This window comes from Pongo pygmaeus, chromosome 11, assembly GCF_028885625.2.
Source record: "Pongo pygmaeus isolate AG05252 chromosome 11, NHGRI_mPonPyg2-v2.0_pri, whole genome shotgun sequence".
Classification (NCBI taxonomy): Eukaryota; Metazoa; Chordata; class Mammalia; order Primates; family Hominidae; genus Pongo; species Pongo pygmaeus.
In genome coordinates, this window is record NC_072384.2 from 96,444,794 (window position 1) to 96,471,718 (window position 26,925).

The window sequence follows — 26,925 nt, forward strand, 5'->3', positions numbered from 1 at the left end:
TCAAACCTACACAAGTTCAAAGAAATAAACCTGCTTATTAGAAAAAAAAACCAACACTGTTATTCCACAGAACTCAGAATTTCTACCACATAGAATCCTTAATATCCAGTGTAAAATCAAAAAGTGCTAGCTATACAAAGAAACCAAAAAATAAGAACCATGGTCAATGAAAAAAAAAAAAAATAGTCAATAGGAACCTATCCTGAGATGGCCTAGATGTTGAAATTAGAAGACAGAAACTTTAAAGTAGCTATATTCAATTCAGTTTGAAGAACTGAACAAAAATATGATCTGAATGAGTTAACACACAAGAAATCTCATAAGAGAAATGAAAACTAGAAAAAGAGAAATGCGTATTCTAGAAATGAAAAGTCAAATAACTCAAAGTTTAAAAATCCATTGAGTGGGATTGACAACAGAATGAAGACAAAAAATGGGCAAAGTTAGTGAACTTGAAGATAGATAAACAGAAATTATCAAATTTGAATATCAAAGAGAAAAGATGTTGAAGGAAAATGAACCAGAGCCTCGGGGCCTTGCAGAACAACATGAAATGATTCTAACATATGTATAACTGGCATCTCAGAAAAAGAAGAAAAAAATAAAAATAGAAAAAATATTTGAAGAAATAATGGCCGACACTTGTCCAAATTTCATCAAAAACATTAACTTACGAAGTTCAGAGAATATCAACTGGAATAAATAAAAAGAAAATCACACCTAGGTATAGCATAGACAAACTGCTGGAAACCAAGATAAAGAGAAAAATCTTGAAAGTAGCCAAAGGAGGGTAAAAAAGACATGTAACATACAGGGGAACAAAGACACAATGATAACTTATATGAGAAAGACACAGAAGCTTCTTGAAATAAACTGACGAAAAGTTATCACTTTTCAAAAGGGATTTATTTCCTAATTCTGCTTTCCTAGTGATAGCCTTGGATTAATTCCAGACTTAGGACTCTGACCTATACTTCTTCCTCTAGAAAGTAAAATATAACAACATCAAGATTTTGTGGGTTTGGTCACTTGGAGATAAGATTCATTGTGGTTGGAATTCCTTAGTTCCTTCCTGATTAAATTTAGACAGGGAAATAAAGCAAGTGTGTGTATGGGAATCAACTTTTAAACTGATTCTAGCAGTTTAAAGATTAAGTTACTCACACACAAAACAAATCATCTTATATGAGAAAGCAAAATTGATTATTTCCCAAATAAATATCATAAAAGGATTTTTAAAACTACAATTTGATATTTGTAGTCTTATATTAAGTCTTCTATTAAGATTATAAAATAAAATCTAAAATGGTAAAAAATGAGAAAGTCTAAAGAGAAGTTATATGAAGTGTAAGAGTGAAATTACATTCAAATCAAAAGGGTTACATCTAAAGTCCCAACAAAACTAAGATTTTTTGTGAACATAATAATACAAATGTAATTTTTAAATTATGTATCTTCCTCAATTTGATTATATTTTTAAACACACTTAGGGAAAATGCTGTGAAGACTTTTCCCCTTTTTTGGTTACCATAAAGAAAAAAAAGAGAGATAATAATTCATTAAAGCTTTGCCCATTTTAGATTTTTTGCTTTCCAGCATGATTAACCATTAAGAGTTACATAAGTGAATACAAATCAAATGTTTTTATTTCAGTCAATATAAAATTCTTTATCCCAGAGAAAAATAAATTTCAGTGGGTTTAACAATCTAACAAAATTTCAGCAAGAGTGTTGTTTTGCCTCAAACAGGGCTTCTCAACAGTGGTGCTACTGGCACTTGGGGCTAGATCACTGTGGAGGGAGGCTGTCCTGTACATTGCTGGATGTTTTACAGCATCCTGGACTCATATCCCCCTACCCAGTTGTGACAACCAAAAATGTCTCCAAACCTTGCCGAATATCCTCTAGGGGGCAAAATCTTCCCTGGCTAAGAAGTACTGCCATAAACAGAAGGGTCTTTCTTTCCTCTGATTTATTCGTTAGAAAAAAAGGGCAGTGGGGTGGTGGGGGGATGCTTGGTTTACAACTTACATTGAAAGCAACAATGTCTTCCTAATATCTGATGCTAAATCTTGGACAGAATTTTCTTCATTCAATGAAAAAGTTCTCCAACTTTGGAAAATGTTAGATTTTATTATTGGGTTGCATTTCAATGTTCTTTCTGTTTAGTTGGTAGGTTAGATTTTTGCTTTCCAATGTGGCAGACTTCATACTTTTTGGGATGTTTCATTCATCACTCACTCAGCAAATGTAAGTTCACTAAGAACAACAAGCGTAAATTAGCTAAACAGAGCTGGACTGTTTTTATTAAAGCAAACAGCAATTATTTATAAGTCATTTGTCAGGAAAACATGACACTTCCTTCCCCTAATTGATCTAGAACAGAGTCATGAAATTTAAAAAAGACATCTTAGGCTACAAGTAGTTCTTAACAAAACTCAAATTTTAGAAAATGCAGAGCTTTTAAAATATGTCATCTAAATCTACACGTCTCTTTCATCAGTTTAAAAATGTTAGTAAATGTTAATAGATATCTCTTTCTAAAATGGGACTGCTGATCAAGAGAAAGGTGAAGTTTTATTGGTGCAATTACTTTTGCATCAACCTAATAGAAAATACTGTAACACCTGCAGGTTCTGAAGGTTCTGACATTTAATAAGGTAGAGATGTAACCACAAACTTCATAATATAAGCAAATGTACTGTTAAATCTCCTCCTCTCAAAGAAGAAAAAAAATGAATTCCCAGAATCTGCTATGTGTATATGTGCATGTGAATTTTTTTCCAGGAGAAAATACAGAATGGTAAAAATGTCAAACTAAAAACTTGTATGCTGTGAGTCACGTGCAAGTCCATTCCATTTGACTCACCTATATGATAAAGTCCAATCCAATCACTGGGGTCCACCTCCTCTTTAATGTCCCAGAAGATAATGAGGTTCTGGGCTTGCCCCAGCGTGTACTCGTACATGCTGGCAGTTAAGCTGGAGCGGCTCTCAGAAGTCACCAGGTCGGTGTCGCTGTTGGCCCGCTGCAGGGTCATGTTCTCTGGCATGGAGCTCTGGGCTGCGAGGCTCTGGAGGTTCTCTGGGCTCAATGTGTACCGCATCTGGGGATTTCGACGCCTCACAAAAAGCAGGTGCTCCCGGGCTGAACTAGCCATCCCGTCCGCCTCTCTGGGATTGGCTGCCTACAAAGCTGCAAGAGACAGATAAACATAAAACGTTAGTGCTACAACACGAAGAATTAGATATAAGCTCTCCAGACATAAAGCCTTAAAGGGTGTTTATTAAAGCCTGATCATGCAATAATCTTCTGTTGTCAAAATAAAACCTATTATTCTACTGTCAATTGATGATGTCAGAAACAGCTTCTATAGAGTCAAGTCACATGATGGCAAAGGCTGTCACATGCCTGTGACCCTAGATTTCACTTGGCACAGCTTTCTCCTAGCAATCAAGGAGGAGAGGATTTCCCTGCCATCCCGTTTAGGTCTATTGTTTCCCAAACACCCCATGTTCAAATATGGCATCCTCTTCTCGTTTTCCATCCCACACACATATTTATTTGCTGCTGCAATGAAATTTTAAAATAGCAAGACACATGCTAAATACAGTTGAAGTACACCATTAAGTACAAGTTCACTTGCTCAGTTTCCTTAGCATAAGAATGTAACTCATTGAAATCTTTTCAGGAGCTTGCTCAAATGTCACCTCTTCCCCTAAATACAGTGGCCATCACATTTAAAACTGCAGCACGCCAGCATTCCCCATCCCACCTTTCTTGATTTTTCTCTATAGCAATTTTTGTGATCTAATGTACCATACAATTTACTTATTTATTTGGTTATTGTCTACTTCCCCTGACAAGAATGTAAGTTTCACAAAGGCAGGGATTTTCATCTGTTTTATCGGCTACTTTATCCCCAGTGTCTACAACAGTGCCTGCTACACAGTACATGTCGATAAACATTTGTTAAACAACAGATGCAGGAAGAGTAAGCATCTTTCTCCTAGATACTTCTTGGCATAACTTGTATCTCCAGTCCCTTTCCTGAGCCTGCCCCTTGCCATCCTGACTTTCTGGCTGGTCCACATTATTTGGGCCATCTGGATCACGATAAGCTATTTCCTTTGGCTCCCACTTGGCCTCCATCCAAAGGAACAAGGCCTTCCCTGTTGGAACTTAGATAGCCCCTTTTTGGCTCACTGATTCTAGTTCTAAAATACTTCCAGATTCAGACAGAGACTCCAGTACCTCCTGTACTTTAACGCAGTACAAGTAAGGTTCTATCTACCAGCACCTTACCTGTTTGCCATGGGTTTACATTACCTCACTCGGATCTCACTAGCTTTACATATAATTGATCTGATTTTCTTCTGTACCATCCCATTCAGAACTACATAATCCCCTCATGAATTTATGGATTTAACATTTATTCTGCACGCTTAGTACCTGCCACCATCTTCATTATGCCATGTTTCATTTCAGGGCAAACCCTATTGGGTCCTGGGTAGTCTATGAAAACACTTTCTGCCACTCACACTAGCACTTCTCCTATGATATATTTCAACACCCACTGCATGAGTTTTCATTTAAAAAACAAACAAAGTAACCTTGGGTGCAATATTTACATGACAGCTAACAACCTTGGCTACTGAGTCTGAGAGGAGGGAAAGGGAAGATAGGGTTTTTTCTCCCATCCTCCCATTCAGTCCACAGACACTTTGGATGAAGAGGACATGCTTCTGTGCTAGGTTTATAGCACTTGCAAATGTATTTATTCAAATAGTTTCTGCCATAAAGTAGATCTCATACTTTGAGCACTATCTCTTGAATGAAAATAACTTGGACAAGATATCTTTTGTGAAAAGGATAGAAATAAAAATGAACAGACAAGCTGATTTACTCAGTTCAATGGTTTTAAATCCCATATCTCTCTTCATAAAGTTGGCACTTATTTTCTGTATGTCGTCTATGGTAACTCTGATACCATAAAAGAATCCATAATTATTAGAAAATCTCCAATCTATGAAGCTTAAAATACAGGTCAACTTCTCATCTGATAGTTTCAAGAAATTTCATTTTACTGACTTTCAACAGGCCATTATTTCTTTATAAACTCAGTGAGTCATGCAGCACATCAGCTTCAGCAAGAACTATAAATAATTAACTCCTAACACATTGTAGTTGAATAAAAAAATACAGGCTGTATATAACTAAACTACTTCCCTGAAAGAAAGAAATAGGCCACAACCCTTATAGCTTAAAACCACAACAGAAGAAATACTGACAATTATTCCACTCTAGAAAAAAGTGAAATAACATGTATGTATGCCCACATTACTGTTTTTAAATTATCTGTATTTAAGCAGAGAGATAGGTTAGCACAGCAGCTAAGAGAAAAAGCTCTGAAGTCCAACTTCTGGATTTCGGTTATATCTTTACTTTCTATCACTCTATGACCTTAGACAATTTATTTTAACTCTCTGTCCCTCTGTTTCCCCACCTATTCAGGAAGAACATAATAACATCTGCCTCATAGGATTTTGGAGAGAACTAAATAAATCAGTACAGATAAAACATTTCAAACAGTGTCTGGCATATAGTAAGTGCTTGGTCAAGTTTAGCTATTAATACCATTATGTGACTACATTCTACTTTAATTATATCAAGAATTGGTTTTAATACTCCCATAATTCCCATCACCCCTTCTACTTAATCAGCATCTTCAGTATTTCAAAGCATAGCCCCTAACAGAAACAAAAGAGCCTTGTAGGCAGTGAGGACCTCAGATATCTCAGAGCCCAAGCTTTGGCCCCATAACACTGACAAGAGCCATTCCCTGGTCTTCAAGCCGGGCGTGGTGGCTCACGCTTGTAATCCCAGCACTTTGGGAGGCTGAGGCGGGTGGATCATGAAGTCAGGAGATTGAGACCGTCCTGGCTAACACGGTGAAACCCCATCTCTACTACAAAATAGAAAAAATTAGCCGGGTGTGGTGGCGGGCGCCTGTAGTCCCAGCTACTTGGGAGGCTGAGGCAGGAGAATGGCATGAACCCAGGAGGCGGAGCTTGCAGTGAGCAGAGATCGCACCACTGGACTCCAGTCTGGGCGACAGAGCGAGACTCCATTTCAAAAAAAAAAAAAAGTTGAAACTCAACTTCATCACCAATAGTGGGTTCATCGTTCATGCAACAAATTACTGTGCTCCTCCTAAGTGAAAAGCATTAAGGATACAACAGAGCAAAAGTCAAAGTCCCTAGTTCAAAAAAGCCTGCATTCTAACAAGAAAAGACACGCAACTAAGGGCCAAAAACCAAATACATAATACATATTTGTTTTCAGTGAAAGAAGAAAAAGAGCTAGAAATGTGTGAATCTGCTAGCTTAATTGCACCTGCAAAAATGTATGGAGCATCTACTACTACATGTCTACCATAAAGCTGCAGTGTATGCTAAATAGTAAAAAGAGTAAGGTATTTTTTCTTCAATTTCTTTCTTTTCTTTTCCTACCATAGCCCTTCCCCTGTGGGAACTTGAAATTTTGGGGAACAAAAGCAAATATTCATATATGAGATAATTCAAGCTGGTATCAATGGCACTTTATATACATGTATAATTAGTCTTAACAAATATGTTGTAGGGACAATAAATGTTGTAGGGCATCTGAAAGTGATAAAATATATTTATAACGGGCTTAACCTTTTCCAAAGCACTTTCACGTCAGGTATCTCAAGTAAGCCCTCAGAATATTGTGAATTAATTCCAAGAGATAACATCATTATCTCTCTTTTCAGATGAGGAAACTGAGAAAGATTTGTGAGGCAAAAGTTTGGCTGAAGAAGACAGAAAACACTTGGTGGCAGAGGTGATATCTGAGGTGAGCCTTAAAGAATTAGAAAAAAAAAAAGAAACGCATGAAGAGCTTTCTAATTGGAAGCATGGATACAAAGAAACTACCAAGGAAGAGTACTGGGAGGCAGGGAAGAAAAAAACAAATGTAGAGTTTCCACAGAACCCGGTGAAGATGATGAGAATCCTGCAAAAGAAACCATGCACTGGCCGGGCACAGTGGCTCAGGCTTATAATCCCAGCACTTTGGGAGTCTGAGGCAGTCAGATCACCTGAGGTCAGGAGTTCAAGACCAACCTGGCCAACATGGTAAAACTCTGTCTCCACTAAAAATACAAAAATTAGCTGGGCATGGTGGAACATGCCTGTAATACCAGCTACTCGGGAGGCTGAGGCACGAGAATCGCTTGAACCAGGGAGGTAAGGGTTGCAGTGAGCTGAGATCATACCACTGCACTCCAGCCTGGGCAACAGAGTGAGACTCTGTCTCAAAAAAAAAAAAAAAAGCACCAGTCTTGGAGGGGGTGGGTCGCCACAGTGCCCACTGACGAATGCAAGCCCCAATGTGACACAGAAGATACTGAGGCTCCATGAGGTTAGGCCCACCCAGCGTCACAAAGCTGATGAGTCAGTCACACGCTTAAAAACAAAGTTAAAGTGGGAGAGAGAAAAATGAAAGAGAGAGAAAGAACTTCAAAGTCAAGGAAGGAGAGACTCCAAGGACAGTGTCAAATGCTGCAGGGAAAGACTGAGGAGTGGGTAAAATTGGTGGCCAAAAGAGTTAGCATGGAGTGGTAAAAGTGGGGTAAAGAATCCAGGCTCTTCCTCAAAAGGCTGGATGGCGAAGAGAAGGAGGCAAGTGGGGAGGGCAACATGGATTGAGACAGAGTTGGGTTTGTTTGCTTTCATGTTTTGTTTTGCTTTTAGGGTGGAAGAGATTCTGCATGTTCCTAATACCAGCATAGGAACTAAGAAAACAGGAAATATTTGCTGAATGAATAAAAACTGAGAGAAAAGGGCCAGTAAAGAGGAGAGAATTAAGATGTAGGAAAGAGAGGAGACATAGTACAGAGCATGGCTACTAGCACGAACAAAAGCTGGAAGACATAGGACAGGTGGAGAATTAGTCCAAACCAGCACTGTCCAATTGAAATATAACACAACCCATAAATTACACCCAGGGTGTAATTTAAAATTTTCCAGTAATCACATTTTAAAAACATAAAACAGATGAAAATTTTAATAACATTTTATTTAACTCACTATATCCAAACTTATTGTTTCAACATTAATATAAACAGTTACTAATTTATTTCTTTCTTTTTTTAAATACTAAGGCTTTTAAATCCAGTGTGAATTTTACACTTAAAGCACATTTCAGTTCAAACTGACCACATTTCACGCGCTCCACAGCTACCTACAGGACCAGGAAGTACAGATTTAAACCATGGAGGTGCCCCCACTTCCTTTTCAACTCTATTGATCAGAAAGACCCCGAAGGTAGCTCAGAAGAAGATGTCATTGAACTAGCTGACAATAATGTGTTAATAACCAAGAATTCCTTAATCCTTCCAAGAGTTCTTTCATTACACTTTAGCACAAAGATGCTTTTTGAGCCAAATCTCTAATAGGAATCATTGTTCAATCCTGTTATATGAAGACATCCAGTCTGGGGGTGGAGGGTTTTCTGGGGATAGACTTGAGGATGGGGAGGTTGACAAGTCTCAGAAACTCTTTATATCTCTTTTTGCTTCTTTTCTTCTACCCTGAAGCTGTATAGTCTTCAAAAGCAGAACAGTGTCCCAGAGGTGCTTGTGTGTCAGGGGAGGAGATGAAGTGGGGAAGGGATGGAGATTTTCTATATATTCCTTTAACAAACTCTCATATATGATACAAACTTTTCCTAAGTGATATTCAAATATATACAGGTTATTTGTAAGTCAGTACATAAATCAGTAGCTGTATATATTTAAACTTCACTCTGCCTCAATTTATTTATCTATTAAATGGAAGTAATTTTAATGTACCATGCAAGGTTGTTTTAAGGATTGAAATACTGTGGATGAAAGTCTTCAATAAAAAGTAGCCATGGTTATTTTAGTAGGCAAACATTATAACTACTGAATTAATTAATGCATTGTTTAGTCTAGGGTAACTATTTATGCCTAAGAGCCTGGGGAGAGGAACACCAGGATTTGGAAGACAGTGAACAGAAAGCAAATGCTGAAGACCAACTTTACATATTAAAAACCACTAGAAGTTCTGCCTAGTCTAGATGACCCTGTACTTAGAAAAGAAGAAGAAAACGTCCATCCTTTCCCTGCCTCCACCTATTCCACATGGCTCCTGGTTTCCAGGGCTCAGAAATCATCCACATTAGGTTATACAGGCCTTGAGTTACAGCTTAAGAAACTCAACCATAGCTCTTATAGAACTGTTTCTGTATTAAAAAGTAATGACAACCTCCAAACAACCCCCTTAGAAAAGAATTACAGAGCCCACCGCCCACAAGCCAGCGACGGGACAGTGTAAGATGTAAGAGAGAGGAGACAAGAATTTAAGAAACTTGGCCACAGAACTTGAAGTAGTCCTGTTGGAACCTGACCAAGAGTAGTGAGTGGTGAGCCATTCCAGGGTCTTGAGAAGACAGGCGAAAATAGGAAAGGGAAGTCTGAGGAAACGTAATCTGAGAGTTTATGCAGGGCTGATTATAACAGGAAGAAAACAGAGGTGGGGAAACAGTGAGAAACTGATCAGTCAAGGAACCCAGTGCTGTTGGCAGAAGACGGATTTTAGTGACATGAAAAGGAAATATCAATCAGGAATGTTTCAAAGGAAGAACCCATAGACACGATGACAGATTGAATATAGGGGATAAAAGTGAGAGTAAAATTAGGACTAAATTCTGGATTTTCAATCTAAGTGACAACAGAATCCCAGAAACATTGACAGGGCTGAGAAAATCAAAATCATTTCAGGTGAGATGGAAGTAAATGCAATATATCCAAGTAAATATAACTCTTATGAAGGTGGGTCCAAATTGTCAGTTATTATGAGGCCAGGTATAAAACAAATATTCAAATGCAAGTCTCTGCTCAATAATAGCCTTAGTATTAATTAAAATTGACTATGCCAATGTATCCCTAAAAGTCTTATTTCAGGGTTTAAAAACCTCATTCAGATGTTTTACTTTACATAACTTAGGTCAACTGGAAAGGAAATAAATCAATGATTTTATTTAGATTACAACAAGGGACTATTATCTAATTGCTTTGGAAACCTTAATTTTTCCCTTATAGGAAATGTAATATAGTTTTTAGAGTTCATGTTTTGATAGTAAATAAGTACTGTGCAAAAATTAATTTGCAAAGTCACATAAAAATGAAAAAAATCAAAGCACTCTAAATTTTATACCTAAAATTTGAGTTTTAACTACCTTATTCAATGTAATATTCTCATATGGGAAAATCAGTGTACTCAATAACAGAGAACAGCTGCTGCACATTTTCTAATACTGAAACCTAAGAACTCTCAATTTGCTTCTTGATTTCATATTTCTTATTGCCTTCTGCAATGAGAAAGACACATTTTCTTCAGAAAATTATCCACGTTCTTTTGAAAAGCTTCAGAAAATAAAGCCGACAGCAAGGGAAACAGGTTAATATTCACTATATGGCTTAAGTAGAAAGCTGGTCCTTTAAAGCTCCTTAGATAACCCATCCCTCCCAGGGTGAGTCTGTGCTGCAGCTATATGTCCCATTCCCAGTGGGCACAATTTAACATGATGTAGCACTCTTTAAAAAATTTTTAAAAACCCTCCTTCTAAATATGATTAGGTCTGCACCATGCTGCTCTCCCAGATAAAAGACATCTGTTTCAAACAACTGAAAACAAAATCATTTTTCTTCAAGAGGTCAAGAGAGATTTAATTACTAAGCAAATCACAAAATGCCATAGTATACAACTTCAATTCCAAAACCAGGCGATTTTGTTCAGAAGATATAGACAGTAGCAGATGACAAATACATTAAGCAAGTGTTTTTTATTTAAAATAGTTTTGCTAAAGAATCTGGAGGTGAATGTCAATTTACTAAACCTCACCTGAAGGACAGGTACTGAAAAACATTGTCAGAGGATTTTTACAGAATTTAAGAAATGCATCCTAGGATCTAACTTCCTAGAGTTGGCATTGATAAATAAAACCAATAATAATAAAAGACAAACTTGTTTAACCCTTCAAATTCCAAAAGACACAACATACAACACACACACACACAAACACACACCTGTTCAACTATACTATGCTTCAAACTCCAAGTGATTTTTAATTTTTTTTTACTATCTAAATGAGGAAAACAAAGGGTGAAAAACTAGATTTATAGTCAAGATATAATTAGCCTGCAGTAAGTAGAGATGTGAGAACTATAGGAAAAGAAAGCAGAACCCATCCCAAGCAAGGCCAATTGGCATCTGAGATGAACAAAGACGTCACCAAATCTTCCACCAAAGCTCCCTCTCCAGTGGATTTCCCCTGTGTGTAGCAAGAGAGAGCATTTTCAGTCATTCAGTATAAATGAACATTCAGATAAACTCCGTGTTTATCATAGATAATCAGAACTTGATGCTTAGCTTACTCAGCAAGAGTATGCTAATAAAATGATTAGGAAAACCAGAAAATGTCCTTCTACACAACCTGCTAGGAAATGAGAACTGAATAGAGAACCTGGGGTAACTGGAGCTGCCCCTCACTTCCTCTTTCCAGGTGGAAAAGTCTCAGAAAATGCAATTTATCCTCCAGCCTGCTGCCCTTTAGGAAAAGCCTGTTTTCCCCAAAATTTTACTGAACAATATGTTATAATCCACAACATAAAAATTGCCCAAATGTAAATTTGGAAAACGGATGTACACAAATAGAAATAATTTTAAGTTCCAAAAAATTGTTAATTTTGAAGACTGAGTTCAAGAATGCTTTCAAGATGTTGGTTTAGCTTTAAATCATTAAATATGCAACTAGATTAAAAAGATAAAATCATTAATATTTAGCCCTTTTAGTTATTTAAACTCAGTGAGATTTTTAATTCAATTATTTAATTAAAAACTTCTTTGAAGGTATGAGTAGATATTTTACAAAAAAATTGAATCAATAAGTATATATCAAAACACATTTTTAAAAAAGAGATATAATTGTTGTCCACTAAAACATCAACTTTGAAAAACAATAGTACTCAAGTGAAAATGCAGTGAGAGACAACACTCATATGTTGCTGAGAGGATAGTTTTACAAAGCTTTCTGGAGCTTTAGGTATGCTCACACCCTTAGCCCCAGTGATTCATTTCCAGGGCTCTACCCTAAGGAAAGAAGCAGAGATGCCAGCAAAGAGTTATAAAAAGATGATCACCACAACATTATTCAAAATAGAAAACCAATTAAAAACAAAACAAATGTCCAACAATGGAGAAGTATTTACATTATGGCATATCTACCTTATACACTATTATGAAGCCATTAAAAACATATTTTTAAGATTTGACATGGGAATTTGTTCATGCTGTAAGGTTAAGTATTATCAAATACTGTTACATATACAATATAATTAAATTGTGTTAATAACACACATAGAAAAAAGAGTATACTTTTTCAAGTTATAGATAGTGGGATTACAGTTGTTTTTACCTCTTGATACTCAATTTTTGAATTTTTCTACAAATAAGATACATAATAATGTTATTTAAAATGGACCTCTGATATGAAAGGATGGTTCCTACTATTTATTTATTTATTTATTTATTTATTTATTACAATAAATAGTTATCTTCGAGGGCTCCTTAGTTGCAAGGAACAGAAGCCCCCTCTGATAAACCGAAACAGAAAGGAAATTTACTAGAAAGATACTAGGTAGCCCACAGAATCAAAATAAAGGAAATTAATGAACCAAAGATGCTCTTGGGTAACAGTAGCCACCAGGATCAATCCACCTAAACATCTGTCCTTTCTCCATGATGTTGCTCAGGACTGACTGGTAGGAGACAGGATCCTATGGACCTACAGAGAAGAGGAGACAGCATCTGGATGGGCAATTCTACCAAAACTGAAGGCAGTTTTGGTAGAATTAAATTAGTAAAAAAAAGAATTAAATTAGTAAAAATGAAGGTTTGCTGTTACTAGATGAATAAAAAATGAATGCTGGACAAAGATAAAAGAAAAAAAACACTAACAAAATACCAGTGCCAATATCACAGACCCTTAAATATGTAACAAGAGAAGAATATAGACTAGCAAATATGGGAAAAACTAGAGCAACATCTCTTACTCATTTATCTCAATACAGGATAGACTGTGATGAGCCCCCACTGTAACAATATTTATTGGCAGAGGTATCAGTTACATTACATTAACCTATACTTTTAAAATGTTAGTCAATTAAGAAGAGCAAAACTTCATTTTAAGAATCATTTTTAAATGTCATGCCAAATTAGGAAAATGAAAGCCAAAACTTCATATATTTTCACTACCTTTTAAAAATTCCAACCTATTTTTCAGTAAACATACATGAAGTCATAGTCTATCCAAGTGTCAAAAAAGAAGAAAAGAAAACAAGAAAAACTCTCTGCTTTTATATCAACCACTTTGGGTGGTTTGCTCGTCTATTAACAAATACTAGCCAGGCACTGTGGCTCATGCCTGCAATCCCAGCACTTTGGGAGGCCGAGGTGGGCAGACTGCCTGAGTTCAGGAGTTGGAGACCAGCCTGGCCTGGGCAACATGGCAAAACCCCATCTCTACAAAAAATACAAAAATTAGCTGGGCATGGTGGCGTGCGCCTATAGTCCCAGCTACTCGGGAGGCTGAGGTGGGAGGATCACTTGAGCCTGAGAGGTGGTAGTGGCAGTGAGCCGAGATCAGGCCACTACACTCCAGCCTGGGCAACAGAGTGAGACCCTGTGGCAAAAACAAAAACAAAAACAATTATTAATGGTTTTTGTGAGAGAAGTGGAATTATTTCCTCTTACATTCATTCCTTTTGAAAGATACGAAACTTTTACTCCTGTGCAACCTTAAGCAGAAGATATCTTTTCTCTTTTGTGTGGAATATATCTCAAAACATTACCTGCAGTTAAGTTGGTAAACTATTCGTAAGTGAAATTCAAATATTTAAGAATTCCACGTTACTTTGTGGTGGCTGAAGCGAATTAGGTGGGAAAGTCTTCCTTGCAAAGCAAATCACAAAACTTAAGCTCCTAGTTACTGATTGGCAAAAGCTTCCAGAGAAGACCAACTGTACTTCAATATAATTGTTTATTCCATAAAACACCAGAGGTCATAACTATAAACTCTATCATGCAGTCTATACTCCATAGAGTACATTTTTTAAACCTTAATCCTTCTTTCATTTCCACTGCCACAACAGCATTAAGCCAAGTTCACATCATTTCATACCTAGACCACCACTTCTTAAAAGACCTCTCTCGTCCTTATATTTTCCCCCAGCCAATCTATCTACTCTCTCCCTACAGCACTTTTTCAATGCCAACCCTTCCAATCAAGTAAATTACATAATTAAAAAGCCATGATGGAAGTGAACAAAGGAGCAGGGAAGGAACCAGGTTTGACAAGAGTGAACAGGGAAGGCCTCTCACAAGTAGTGACATTAAAGCTGATTAGGCTGAGATCTGAAGTTAGCAAATGGTTGCACAGTCCAGGTGAGAAGCAAGGAAGGCACAGATTTCAGTGGTGGCTCTGGGGGTCAGGGAGGACAGCAGAGGGTGGATTTTTTCCCTGGATTTCTTTATAATTCCCTGAATAAACCCAAAGTTCCATGCAAACTTTCTCCATGCAAATTTATCTATTCTGTTACCCTTGCAAATGCTTAGCAAGTTCAGCAGTGCCCATGCAATTCTTACCACCTACTCCACCTTCAAGACCTAAAGACCACTCTCTTTTTGAAGAACACCCAGCCAGTAGGCAACATTCCTATATGTGAATTCCAGTTGTCTTTTTTATATTATTCTTATCACTTATACTTCACAGTGCCTCATATTTTAATTATGAAGATCCATGTCTTCTCCTGCCAGACTATAAGCTTTTTGAGGACAAATTACTGTTTCTCTTACACAAATAGTGTTTATTTTTCAAATGCTACCAGTGAGAAAATAACAATGCAAAAGGACAAAGTCAACAGTATGAATAAATCTTGACTTTTCTTTTTTTTCCAAACTTAGAGTTTATTTTTGAGTTACAAAGGTAGATCCATTGCAGAAAAATGAAACAGTGTTAACAGCATCTCCATTCACTTGTTTAATTAGCATTATTGGCTTTTTTTTAAACTTTTACTTTAGGTTCAGGGGTACATGTGCAGGCTTCTTATATAGGTAAATTGTGTGTCACTAGAATTAGCCACATTAGCCATCTAAAAAGGATTTTTTGAGTAAAGTGCCCATTTTGTGCTAAAAAGTATAAAATAAGGCTCTTGCTACAGCATACAAAAAAATAAAAGTCAAGCTACATGAAAGAAATAGAAAGCAACTGCCTTCTGTACTGTAATGTATAAGTGCAAAAGGCAGTAAGAGAGCTCATTATGGGGCATGATCAGCACGGGCTGAAGTAAAGAAAAGCCTAATGAGAAAATTTGAGCTGGACCTTGAAAGATACGAAGGGGCCATGAAATATGGCATGCATTTTAGGCCATACTAGAGTACAACTAAAAAATATGGCGTGCATTCTAGGCCATACAACACAACTAAAAAGTAAAGATAGATAGGAGTTAGCTTTCACTACCTTCACTCTATCCAAGCCACTGTCATCTCTCCTCTGAATGAATAGCCTCCTTCCCCTCTTCCATTCTTGATTTCTTTTTGTATATTCTCAATATGACAGCCAGAGTGACCCTGTTCAAATGTTAGATCATTTTGTTCTCTACTACAAATCCTCCAACAACCCCTATCTCATGCAGAGAAAAAGCCAAAACCCTTACGGTGGTCTAGAAAGCCCCACATGATCCAGCTGCTAGTCCTCTCTGACCTCATCTTTTGCTACTACCTTCCATGTTCACACCGCTCCAGTCCCACTGCTACTCCCAGAATGTTCCAGCCACACTCTACCACAGGGCCTTTGCATATGCTATTCCCTCTGCTCTTCTCTTCAGTATGCACATGGCTCACTTTGTTACTTCTTTCATGGTTTTACCAAATGGCAGCCTCTCAGAGGGACCTTCCCTGACCACCCTATGATAAATTTCAACTACTCCAACACTACCTACTCCCTTTTCCTGCTTTATTTTTCTCCTGCAGCACTTTTCATACTGTAATATACAGTATGACTTATTCACCTGTTTATTACATCTCTTCCCCCTAGAATGTATGCTTCATGAGGAATCAGAAATGACAGACAGACATCACCTCTAAGTTGGCAGCTGGACCTATATGGTTTTCTTGGTAGAGCACTTGGAACAATGTTTCACTTAATTAATCAATTATTGTTTTTAATTTTACAAACTATTTGGCACCACAGTAAGATCTTTAACTGAAGTGATTTCATGGGCAGAATGCAATGGTTGTAAGCAGATGTTGCAAACACGCAGGTAAAATTTCAAAGTCTGAGGTTACCAACTGATGCTTACCATTACTACAGAAATCAACAAAAGGTGCATCAAAGCAGAAAAAAGCAAGAAGGGATGGAATCAAACAAGAAGGAAGAACCACATTAGGAAGAAAAGGCATGCGTAAGTCACAAACAAGAGTGTCAAACCTGCCTGGTTTTTCATACAAATAATAGTTATCCAATGCCTACTAAGTATGAGGTACTGTTCTTGTATTAGAACAAACAAATGGAACAAATTCCATTCTGAAGGAACTTACAGTCATAAGACTAGAAAAAGAATGAATTCAAAATAATAATAAACTACTCAATTTATGAGATCCCCAATGAGGGCAAAGACTCATCTGGAAGAACCAAAAAACTAAATGAATATGCAACATGTGAATAAGGAAACAGTTCTCTTCAGTATCATGATCCAGCTTATTGATACCAAGTTTAATTTTACTTCAAATACTGGGATAAAAAAAAAATGCTTGGAATCTTTTCCAAAAGGACTACCTACAGAGCACTGTATTTTCCAATTTTTTTTTTTTTTTTAACAAAGAAGAGATTATTTTTACCTAAGTGTTCATGGCCCAGCTCCACTCTATTAACGGGCTGACAGTGAAAGCAAAAAGCGTCACACAACGATGAACTGAAGATGTAAAATCAGTCCCCATTCAACCATTTCTCCCATACAATGACAGAGTCAACCCCTGTCAACCCCATTTCTGCTAGTCTCTTATTGAATGTTAGATGTTCCAACAATAAACTGATGGCAAAGAGAAATTACATGAACTGGTAAAAGATTCAGGAATTCATAAAAGTCAAAGTGATTTTAAAGTCACATGCAAAACCACTGAGTAATAAGGATCTGGCAAAGTTAGAACAATTGGTAACCTAAAGAGAAAAAAATTAAGGATAATTTGACTTTCTTAGGATTAGACAGAAGCCATGGGACAGTTAACAGAGGCTTGAAATAGTTTTTGCAATATGACTTTCTTTATGATTGTAGTGAGAAAATCAAATAGCATATTGTGCTATCACACAGTTTTCTTGAAAAAAATGAATTACTCCAACCCTCTAAAAGTTTCAACACTTTGGGCTGGGCGCAGTCGCTCACGCCTGTAACCCCAGCACTTTGGGAGGCTGAGGCAGGCGGATCATGAGGTCAGGAGTTCGAGACAAGACTGGCCAATACGGTGAAACCCCACCTCTACTAAAAATACAAAAAAACTAGCTGTGTGTGCTGGCGCACACCTGTAGTCCCAGCTACTCGGGACGCTGAGACAGGAGAATCGCTTGAACCAAGGAAGCAGAGGTTGCAGTCAGCAGAGATTGCGCCACTGCACTCCATCCTGGGTAATAGCGGGAGACTTCGTCTCAAAAACAAACAAAAAGTTTCAACACTTCATTTGTTCTTTGTTCCTTCTAATGATTAGGCCATGTTTGTGATTATAACCTAAATGTTGGTGTAAGACAAAATAAACTGATTCTCATCATTTGAACTTTTGTCAAGATCAAGCCCTTTGTCTCCCTATTTACTCTGCAATTTGGCTTCCCAATCAATGTAAATAGATTTACTTTAAGAGGCCTGCTTTCCTGGTAACTCCTGTCTATCCTCCGCTCCCATCCCTCACTCCCATGTTATCATGCAGCTCTTAATCCTAGATTTGACTTCCAGACAGAGGCACCAAGCTAGTGGATAACACAGCTGAGACCTACTCTGAGGTCTTTAAAGTCTGATTTTATTCCAATATGCTATGCCTCCTGTGGCTTCTGGGTTACAACTGGGTTATGAAAGCTATATCATATGGAACCCAGGTTTATCCACAAAATTTGGGGAGAAAGACGTAATCAACTGTTTACAGGTTTTAAAATCAGTGCCATAAACGGGAGCCAAGCAGCCTCCCCCTGCCAAAGCAGAACTGCCCGATCAGCTCTGCTGTGTCTCCTCGCTTTCTCACTCTCACTTGTGGTTCACCTGCTGTTAGCTTTGCAGATATAGAAAGCAATTATTTATTTATTTGTTGTGAGCCACAGATTTAAGTCAACTTTAGAAGCCCATCACCTTGTTGAGAAGTAGCAATTTCCCTCTCTGAAGACAGTCTCCATGGACCCTGACAATTCGTTGATGAGCAGGCATAATTAAAGAGGCCCGAAGGAGTAGCTCTGCTGCTGGGAGCCCTTCCAGAGTAGCAGCTCAATAAAAATCACATCCTTTTTGCCCTTCCTCTCTCACCTATCCATTTTTTGGGGGGAAAAAATAGTAAGTATGTGGATGTCTCCTTGAGTCAAAGTAAATCAAGCACATGAACACTTGTACTCAGGAATCCTACAGTAAGTTGAGATGTGAAGTTCTGCCTCCCACTTCAATGTTGGGGTGAGTGTCCGTGGCACCTGGTTATGTGTTAAAAAAGGAAGACAGTGATGATCTCTTAGCCTAAAGATATGGGGAAAAAGAAAGAAACTGTGGTGCCAAGTCTGGGAATTTCGCCGGGCTATAGTACCGGCTTCCTCCCACCCCAGTACGTTGATGCACAGAACTAATCCTTCGGACCTATGCTAGCTCTCCAGCTGACCTCGAAACTATGAGTTGTATGGTCCGTGGTCTTCCCCACCTCTGTCTCATCTCACTAGTTTAGCAATGTATCTAGCGCAAGGGCAGAAACACTGTGGTAAGTATTCACTAAAAATGGAACACATGAGAAGGTATAAATGAAGCAAGGTTTGAAGTCTGATGGAATGATTTCTGCAGAATAGATAATTAGACAATCCTTACAAAATGATAGTACTATATGACCGTAAGTAAAATTGCCAAATTCTTTCTACGGATGCTGAAAGATTTCATTTGTTTTAGTGAGTCAAATTATTTTAACTCATTATATTTATAGAAATTGGATTCCTGCTCCCAAATTCAATAAACTAAAAGAAGCTGCATTTTCATTAATAGATTAAAATCTATTCAAAGAAATAAATCCATTCAGCTTATAAATAAATTATTTTTGCTAAGAATGCTGCACTACTAAAATGTAAAAATACCATGGCCTTAAATAATAATTTCAAATGAATTAAAATATCATTAAAATGCAAAACAGTTTTAACTGGTTGTAATTAGGAAAAATCTTTTCAAACACTACACACTTATCCATTACCTCATTAATCCATTTTTTTTTTAATTTATAGAAAGATAAGACAAGAACCCACCCTTTGCAACGGTGTGATTCCTTCTGTCATAATGCATGGGAAACAGGAATAAAGAAGAGACTTGGAATCATAAATATTAGCACTCCTTGTCTCCTCTTCTTATATGCATTTTCTCTGCCTACAGTTGTCCCTCCCCCGGCTTTCTATAAGTATGGGGGCCTTGGTGATCTGCCAGGCTGAGAACCAGAAAGAAAGCTGTGGGCCATTCCTCCAGCCTTAACCCAGTGTGCCTAAGACAAAGTCCATCCCTGTGCATCCAAAACTTTGCCCTTTTTGCGTTGCAAAGTTTAGGTTGGGTTTCTGTCATAGATGTAGAAAACTTCAGTAATACAATGGATATGTCCCACTGTTTAGCACACAAAACCTAGATAATAGGTGAAGCAGAAGGGAAAGAATCTGAGTTGACTGATAAAAACACGGTGCTTAGCCAGAGAGTGGCAGGGAAAGGAAGATAGAAAAGGATTGTGGGGTTACAGCATTTTTTCTGGAGATGAGAGGAAGAAGAAAGATGGAAGAGGCAGCTACCAGGAATATAACAGCAGAGAGCATGTTCAACCACCATTGTCTAGTCTCCAAATCTACTGATCATAAGCCACCTGTTAGATGCAGCCCAAATATCAGATTTTTTTTTTTTTTTTTTTTTTTGAGATGGAGTTTCTCTCTTGTTGCCCAGGCTGGAGTACAATGGCATAATCTTGGCTCACTGCAACCTCCGCCTCCCAGGTTCAAGCAATTCTCCTGCCTCAGCCTCCCAATTAACCAGGATTACAGGCATGCACCACCACGCCTGGGTAATTTTTTGCATTTAGTAGACACAGGGTTTCACCATGCTGGTCAGGTTGGTCTCCAACTCCTGACCTCAGGCGATCCACCCGCCTTGGCCTCCCAAAGTGCTGGGATTACAGACGTGAGCCACCACGCCCAGCCCAAATATCAGGTTTTTAACATGTTCCCCATTTGATGCTGATAAATGCTGAAATTTGAGAACTGCTGACATAAGAAATCACCAGGTATTATCTATATGTAGTCCCAAGTTAGACCAAATAACTGACACTATCTCTCCAAGTATATCCAAATTTGTTAAACAAATTTAAAATGAACCAAAAGTCAACCGAGAGATTTGTCTAAGAATTTTTAAATTCTATTTCCCATACAATTTAGACAGACATAATTATTGAAACATTGTGAAAATTGAAATAAAATATTTTATTTATTAATTAAAAGGCATGAAACACTGCAGTATTACATTCAACAAGCTGAAAGTTGTCAAAAAAGGAAAGGAAGCTTAAGAAATATGGCGTAAAGTTTATACCCAGAACTTATGCTTTTCTCCTCTGTTCAGATACTAGAAACAGGCCATTAATTTATCTCTGATCTTTCTAACATCCAAAGAGTTACAAGAAACACAGACCCATTCCCCATCCATAAGATAAACAGAAATGATTTCCTGGTGGCTGGGCGCAGTGGCTCATGCCTGTAATCCAACCACTTTGGGAGGCCAAGGCAGGAGGATCACTGAGGTCAAGAGTTTGAGACCAGCCTGGCCAACATGGTGAAACCCTGTCTCTACTAAAAATACAAAAATTAGCCAGGCGTGATGGCGCATACTTGTAATCCCAGCTACTTGGGAGGCTGAGGTGGGAGGATCCCTTGAACCCAGGAGGTGGAAGTTGCAGTGAGCCCAGATCATACCACTGCACTCCAGCTTGGGTGACAGAGCAAGACATTGTCTCAATAAGTAAATAAATAAGAAATGATTTCCTGGTGATGAGATCTGAGAGAACTTTCTCCAATTGGTCTTCATGGTGTATGAAGTATTAGTCTCCATTCTTCTATCTACATCAAATACTACAGTGTTGTATTACCATTTTTATGGCATCTCATTGGCCTAACACCAGCAGGCCCAATTCAGGAACAAGCATACATAGCTCCGTAATGGTCCAACACTGTGCTGTCCATTACAGGAGCTCCTAGCTACATGTGGCTATTGATCATTTGAAATGTGGCTAGCCTAAAACGAGATATGCTGCAAGTATAAAATGCACACCAGATTTTAAAGAATTAGCACAAAAAAATTAAAATATCTCATCGATAAGACTTATATTGACCATAAGTTTTTACAAGATTACAAATGGTAGTGTTTTAGATATACTGAGTTAAATAATATATACTATTAAAATTAATTTCACCTGTTTTGAATGTGGCTATTTTTAAAAATTAACATGTGTGGCTCACTAGAATGGTGCTGGATAAACAACTATACTCCCAACTTAGTCCAAGGGTAAAATTTACACTTAAATTTTAACTCTTAAAGCCATGTCTGGGCTTCCTATTTTTCAAGTAATTCTTTATAATGAATTTCTTGTAAGAACTGGCAACAGAAAGTTCAAGGTAATATCCACTAATATAAATCTGACCTTGAACATCTGACATGTGATTCAGTGCAAAGCCACTTTGGAAGAGTTTCATCCTTTTAGGAACATGAAGAAAGCTAACCAACATGAGCACTTGCACAAAAGACTACTCCTCTCCTGCACGGAGGGTGGTGGAGGATCATTCCTGGGCAAAATCTTCCTCAGAAAACAATTCTGGGATTTTTCTATGCATGATCAAATGAGTGACTGACCCCAAAGTGCTAAAAAAAAAAAACAAACAAACAAACATGGGCCCAATAAATGTAGCCTGGTATATTTCCAGAGCAGGGCTTATCAATGGGAGACTGCCCAATAAGATAATCCTCTAATTTGAGCAAATCAATGCCAGGGCCGGGAATACAAAAAATGAGACTAAACCCCATCCGTAAGAACCAGTGAGACTCCATGATGAAATTGTGGCCTCTGACAAAAAATTTTTTAAAGCTTATTTTCTGTAAAATTTGCTTTTTATAGCAGTTCTGTTCTAAGGAATATGTTTAGGCAACTCAGCAAGACCTTTGTATTTCCTCTGCCTACAGAGACCATGTAAGCAAATTAATCCACTCACATAAGAGAGAAGGGGTAGGCTTCATTCCTCTTTAAGGACACAGAATTTCAAGATCTCTAACACCAAGAGTTTGGGTTCTCTGCAATAAATCAGTAGTGACTCTTTCTTCTTTTACATCATATCAGTTTAGGGTCTTGGACTGGGGTGATGCTAAAATGCATCAGACAATTACTTCTAAAGAAGACTTTGAAAGAACGCAGCCAACTAAATTAGTTTTAAGCATGTGAACTAAAAGTTTGAGTAGAAAATGAACTGCCTCAAAGCACTTCAATACCAGCTAAGACCGAACCCAGGATGGGGTGTGCTGTGGAGCACAAGCTTTAGGAAGCTCTTCCTAATACTTAGGAAGAAGAGTATTGTAATTAGGATCCATACAGAGCATCTCAGAGAAAAATTCTGACTGACAAAAGATTCCTGATTAATAATGACATTTGTTGATTTTAAATGCAGCTTAAAATATCATCTGCTTTAACATTCAGTGATAGCTTATATTTAGCTACTTTAACGGAGTTCTATTTTCTTATAAATTATATTACCTAAAAGTCATGTTTTCATCAGGAAGCTCAGGCAAACGAGGGTGGGACCTGCAGTTTAGAACATCCAAAGCTCACTAGCCCCACCTAATGACAGCACACCTAGATTTCTGGAGCAGTCTGGGGATAGAGAATCAATATAACCTTGAAAGGTGAAACTTCAAAAACAAAATTGTGACGTGGAGCTTCATGAAAAGCTCCATGTAAGACTGCCTCACATTCAGAAGGCAAAAAACCAAACTGAAAATTGTCAGCCTAATTTTACCACAAAATAATAAGAGTTGGGGGAACAGAAAAAAGAAATACTTCTATGTGTTTTGTTTGTTTGTTTTTGAGACAGAGACTCGCTCTGTTGCCCAGGCTGGAGAGCAGTTGCACGATCTCAGCTCACTGCACTTTGCCTCCTGGGTTCAAGCAATTTATGGCTAATTTTTGTATTTTTAGTAGAAACAGGGTTCCACCATATTGGCCAAGCTGGTCTCAAACTTCTGACCTCAAGTGATCCGCCCACCTCAGCGGATTTATACATGTATAAATACATGTATAGTTACTTTAATGTATAGCCACTTTGATGTATAAATAAGGTGAAATGATACTATAGAGCAAAACTCTTTTGTAGTTTGCTTTGTTTCTACACAAAATGTAAAGTGGGCATTCATATTAATAAACATGAAACTATATCATCCTTTTTAATAGCTATTTAACATTCCACTGTATGATGTATACCATAATTTAGTTACACAATTCCCTCAAGACGGTCATTTAGATTATTGTTGTAAACCATGCTGTAAACACACCCTCACATTCATTATTGCACACTTGCCTGATTATTTCCTTAGGATTATTTCTTAGAAGTGAAATAGCTGTAACCTAAGCTACTGATGAGTGTTACTGAATGCCTTTTGAAAAGGAGGCATGATAAGCATTCCCATATCTGCAGTGCAGAGAAAGTAGCTATTTTCTTCCAAATACCTTCACCAACATTGAATGTTATCCATCTTTGGAGGCAGTTTAGTGGATAAAAGTATAGGTTCTAGAACTAGAATTTTATAGCTGGGTTCAAATCTCAGCTCTGCCATGGACTAGCTCTATGACCTCTGGAAGGCTACTCAACGTTTCTGCAGATTTCTGTTAAATGGGGATTGTATCATTGTACCTACCTGAAAGGGTTATTATTAGAATTAAATGAGTTAATATAATACTTGATATACAATAAACACTTAATAAGTGTGTACTTATTATATGAGATATTGTCCACCTGAAAGGTAAAAGCAAATCTCATGTTTTGGTTTAATCTGTATTCATTTGATTCTTTCTGGGATTGATCACAGACCCTTTTACTTAATTTTTTTTTTTTTTTTTTTTTTGAGACGGAGTCTCGCTCTGTCACCAGGCTGGAGTGCAGTGGCGTGATCTTGGCTTACTGCGACCTCCACCTCCCGGGTTCAAGAGATTCTCCTGCCTCAGCCTCCTGAGTAGTTGGGATTACAGGCGTGTGCCACCACATCCAGCTAATTTTTGCATTTTTAGTTGAGATGGGGTTTCACCATGTTGGCCAGGATGGTCTCAATCTCCTGACCTCATGATCTGCCCATCTCAGCCTCCCAAAGTGCTGGGATTACAGGCGTGAGCCACAATGCCTGGCCCCTTTTACTTAATTTTTATTAACTTTTTTTAAAGTAGTCAATCATATCATTTATAAATAATAGTGATTTCTATATCTTCCTGATTTATTTTTCTGAGATAACTACATTGGTTAGAACTTCTAAAACAAAGGTGAGTGATAATAGTGGTCATAAATATCCTTATCTCATTTATGACTTTATGATAAAAGAATTTTAAAACTATTTCAAACATCAAAATAATAAAACGTTGTAATTCAGACAACTTTTTCCATATAGTTTTCTTATAAACAGTCCTTTAAATACAAACTCTGGATTGCTTCTAAATTGTGACATTCTCTTTTGGGAAAAAAGTACTAAACATTTTACATTAAAACAATCTTTTTTAACTAAATTGAACACACACTTTTAATAAAGACCACAGTAATTTTTAACACTGGAAATATGAAGGATAAAATAAAAAAATTATTTTATTCAAATTAATTTGCAAGACAAAAGAAATTCAAAAGACAATAATGCATTTTGTACAATAACCCAAAATCAATTATTCTGTTAAATAAATATATGATATAAATAACAGAAAAAAATTAGAACACCATTTGCAATAAAAAATATTGAGCCCTTTAACTTTAAAGGATAACATTTTCATCTAGTATTCTTGACTTCTTGTGTTTTTGACCTAAAACAGCATATAAATTTCAGAAAGGAGACTCAGTTTTTCACAATTCAAACCTCTATACTCCCACACCGAGAAGGAGTATAAATTATTTCTAGATATGAAGGTCTTTAATATAAATCATGCTCCTAAATTGCGAAGCCCCAAAATGAGGAATACTGAAGTCACAAAACATTTAAGCTTTTCTTTCAGTTAAACAACAGAAGAAAGGACACCATATCAAAATTCTACACTAAGTCAAATATTCTAGAAGATTTCCCAAGCCTTAACAAAATACATGATTGCTTGAGGGTTATAATTCTAAAGGCAAAATTGTAAAGCAGAATAAGGACATGTTTACTGAACATTTATAAATGAGCCAGACTCTAAGCTATGAGCCTTATATACATTATCTCTTATCACTGATTTACCTTATCCCAGCAAGGAAGGTATTGCCACATTACTGGCTTCACATTGCCCTTGCTACACAATCTTCCATAAGCATTTTCTATATATGGATTGTAAATGGCTCCTTGGGACTGACCGTATGTCCTCTGGAGAAAGGTTGGGGAAGCTTCACTGCAAACACGGTCTGAGCTTAGGCTTATCACAAATTGATTACTTGGAAACCACTGCAATCGGCAAATAAGAGTAACCATATACCAGCATCAGTGATGGGGACAAGGTACAATGACACTGAAGTGTGTCCAGATGGTCTTCTTTTTTACTGCTCTTATGGGACACTTTCCTTGAATTAGAGTAAGGCTGGCTAACAAACTCTGGATTTACTTTTTTACAGAATTTCCAGAATATCAAATAAGGGAAATTGATCAGGCAAAACATACCAATTCAACAAAACTTGCCCACAGAGCAGTTATAGTACCTTTCAGTAAAAGATGCTACAAATTTAAGCAACCTCGGGTTTTCTTCGTTCTTTAATACACCAACACATCTACCACATGTGAACTATTCATTTGGAAGAGCCAAAAGAGTATCAAATATTAAGTTTATTGCTTCATATAGATCTATTCCTGGTATTCATATTCCTGTACCAAGCTCCAAGCAAAGAAGGAGCATCCAAATTAAGCCTAAGAAATAGAAAGTATCTGGAAAGCATCAATAGTGCCTAATGAGTAGGTATGGCATGGAATCAAGATATGAGATTCTAAATGTTGAGCTGCTGATATGCTTTGGAGAGATACTACACATATGTCTCTGCTCTGATGTCATAAAGCTTTGATCACGTCAAGTTTCAATGGCTTATGACTGCTTCACTTTCACATAGAATTTTTGAACTAAAAGGGCCCTCAGAATCTCGCCTGATCCATTCATTTTGAATAATACAAACTGACTTTCTTCATTCTGTATGACTTTTTCCAAAGTGTAAGTACCAGAGCTGGAATTAGGACCTAAATTTCTTAACTATCTGCCCACTACATGGTACTGTCACCTCTTAACTATATTCCAAGCATGTTGTTCAATATTTTAGCATATGAAAGAT

The 26,925-nt window shown here is 37.3% G+C and overlaps 1 protein-coding gene across 5 annotated transcripts in view; it reads right to left on the minus strand.

Moving 5' to 3' along the window:
• Positions 1-26,925, minus strand: part of HECW2 (HECT, C2 and WW domain containing E3 ubiquitin protein ligase 2) — a 397,525-nt gene that overhangs the window by 234,025 nt on the left and 136,575 nt on the right. For all 5 annotated transcript variants that reach the window (XM_054478078.2, XM_063647767.1, XM_063647764.1 and 2 more), the window contains one exon: positions 2,869-3,195. In XM_054478078.2, coding sequence (XP_054334053.1) covers positions 2,869-3,160 — 292 coding nt within the window. In that variant the 5' untranslated portion in view covers positions 3,161-3,195. The remainder of the gene's footprint in view (positions 1-2,868; positions 3,196-26,925) is intronic.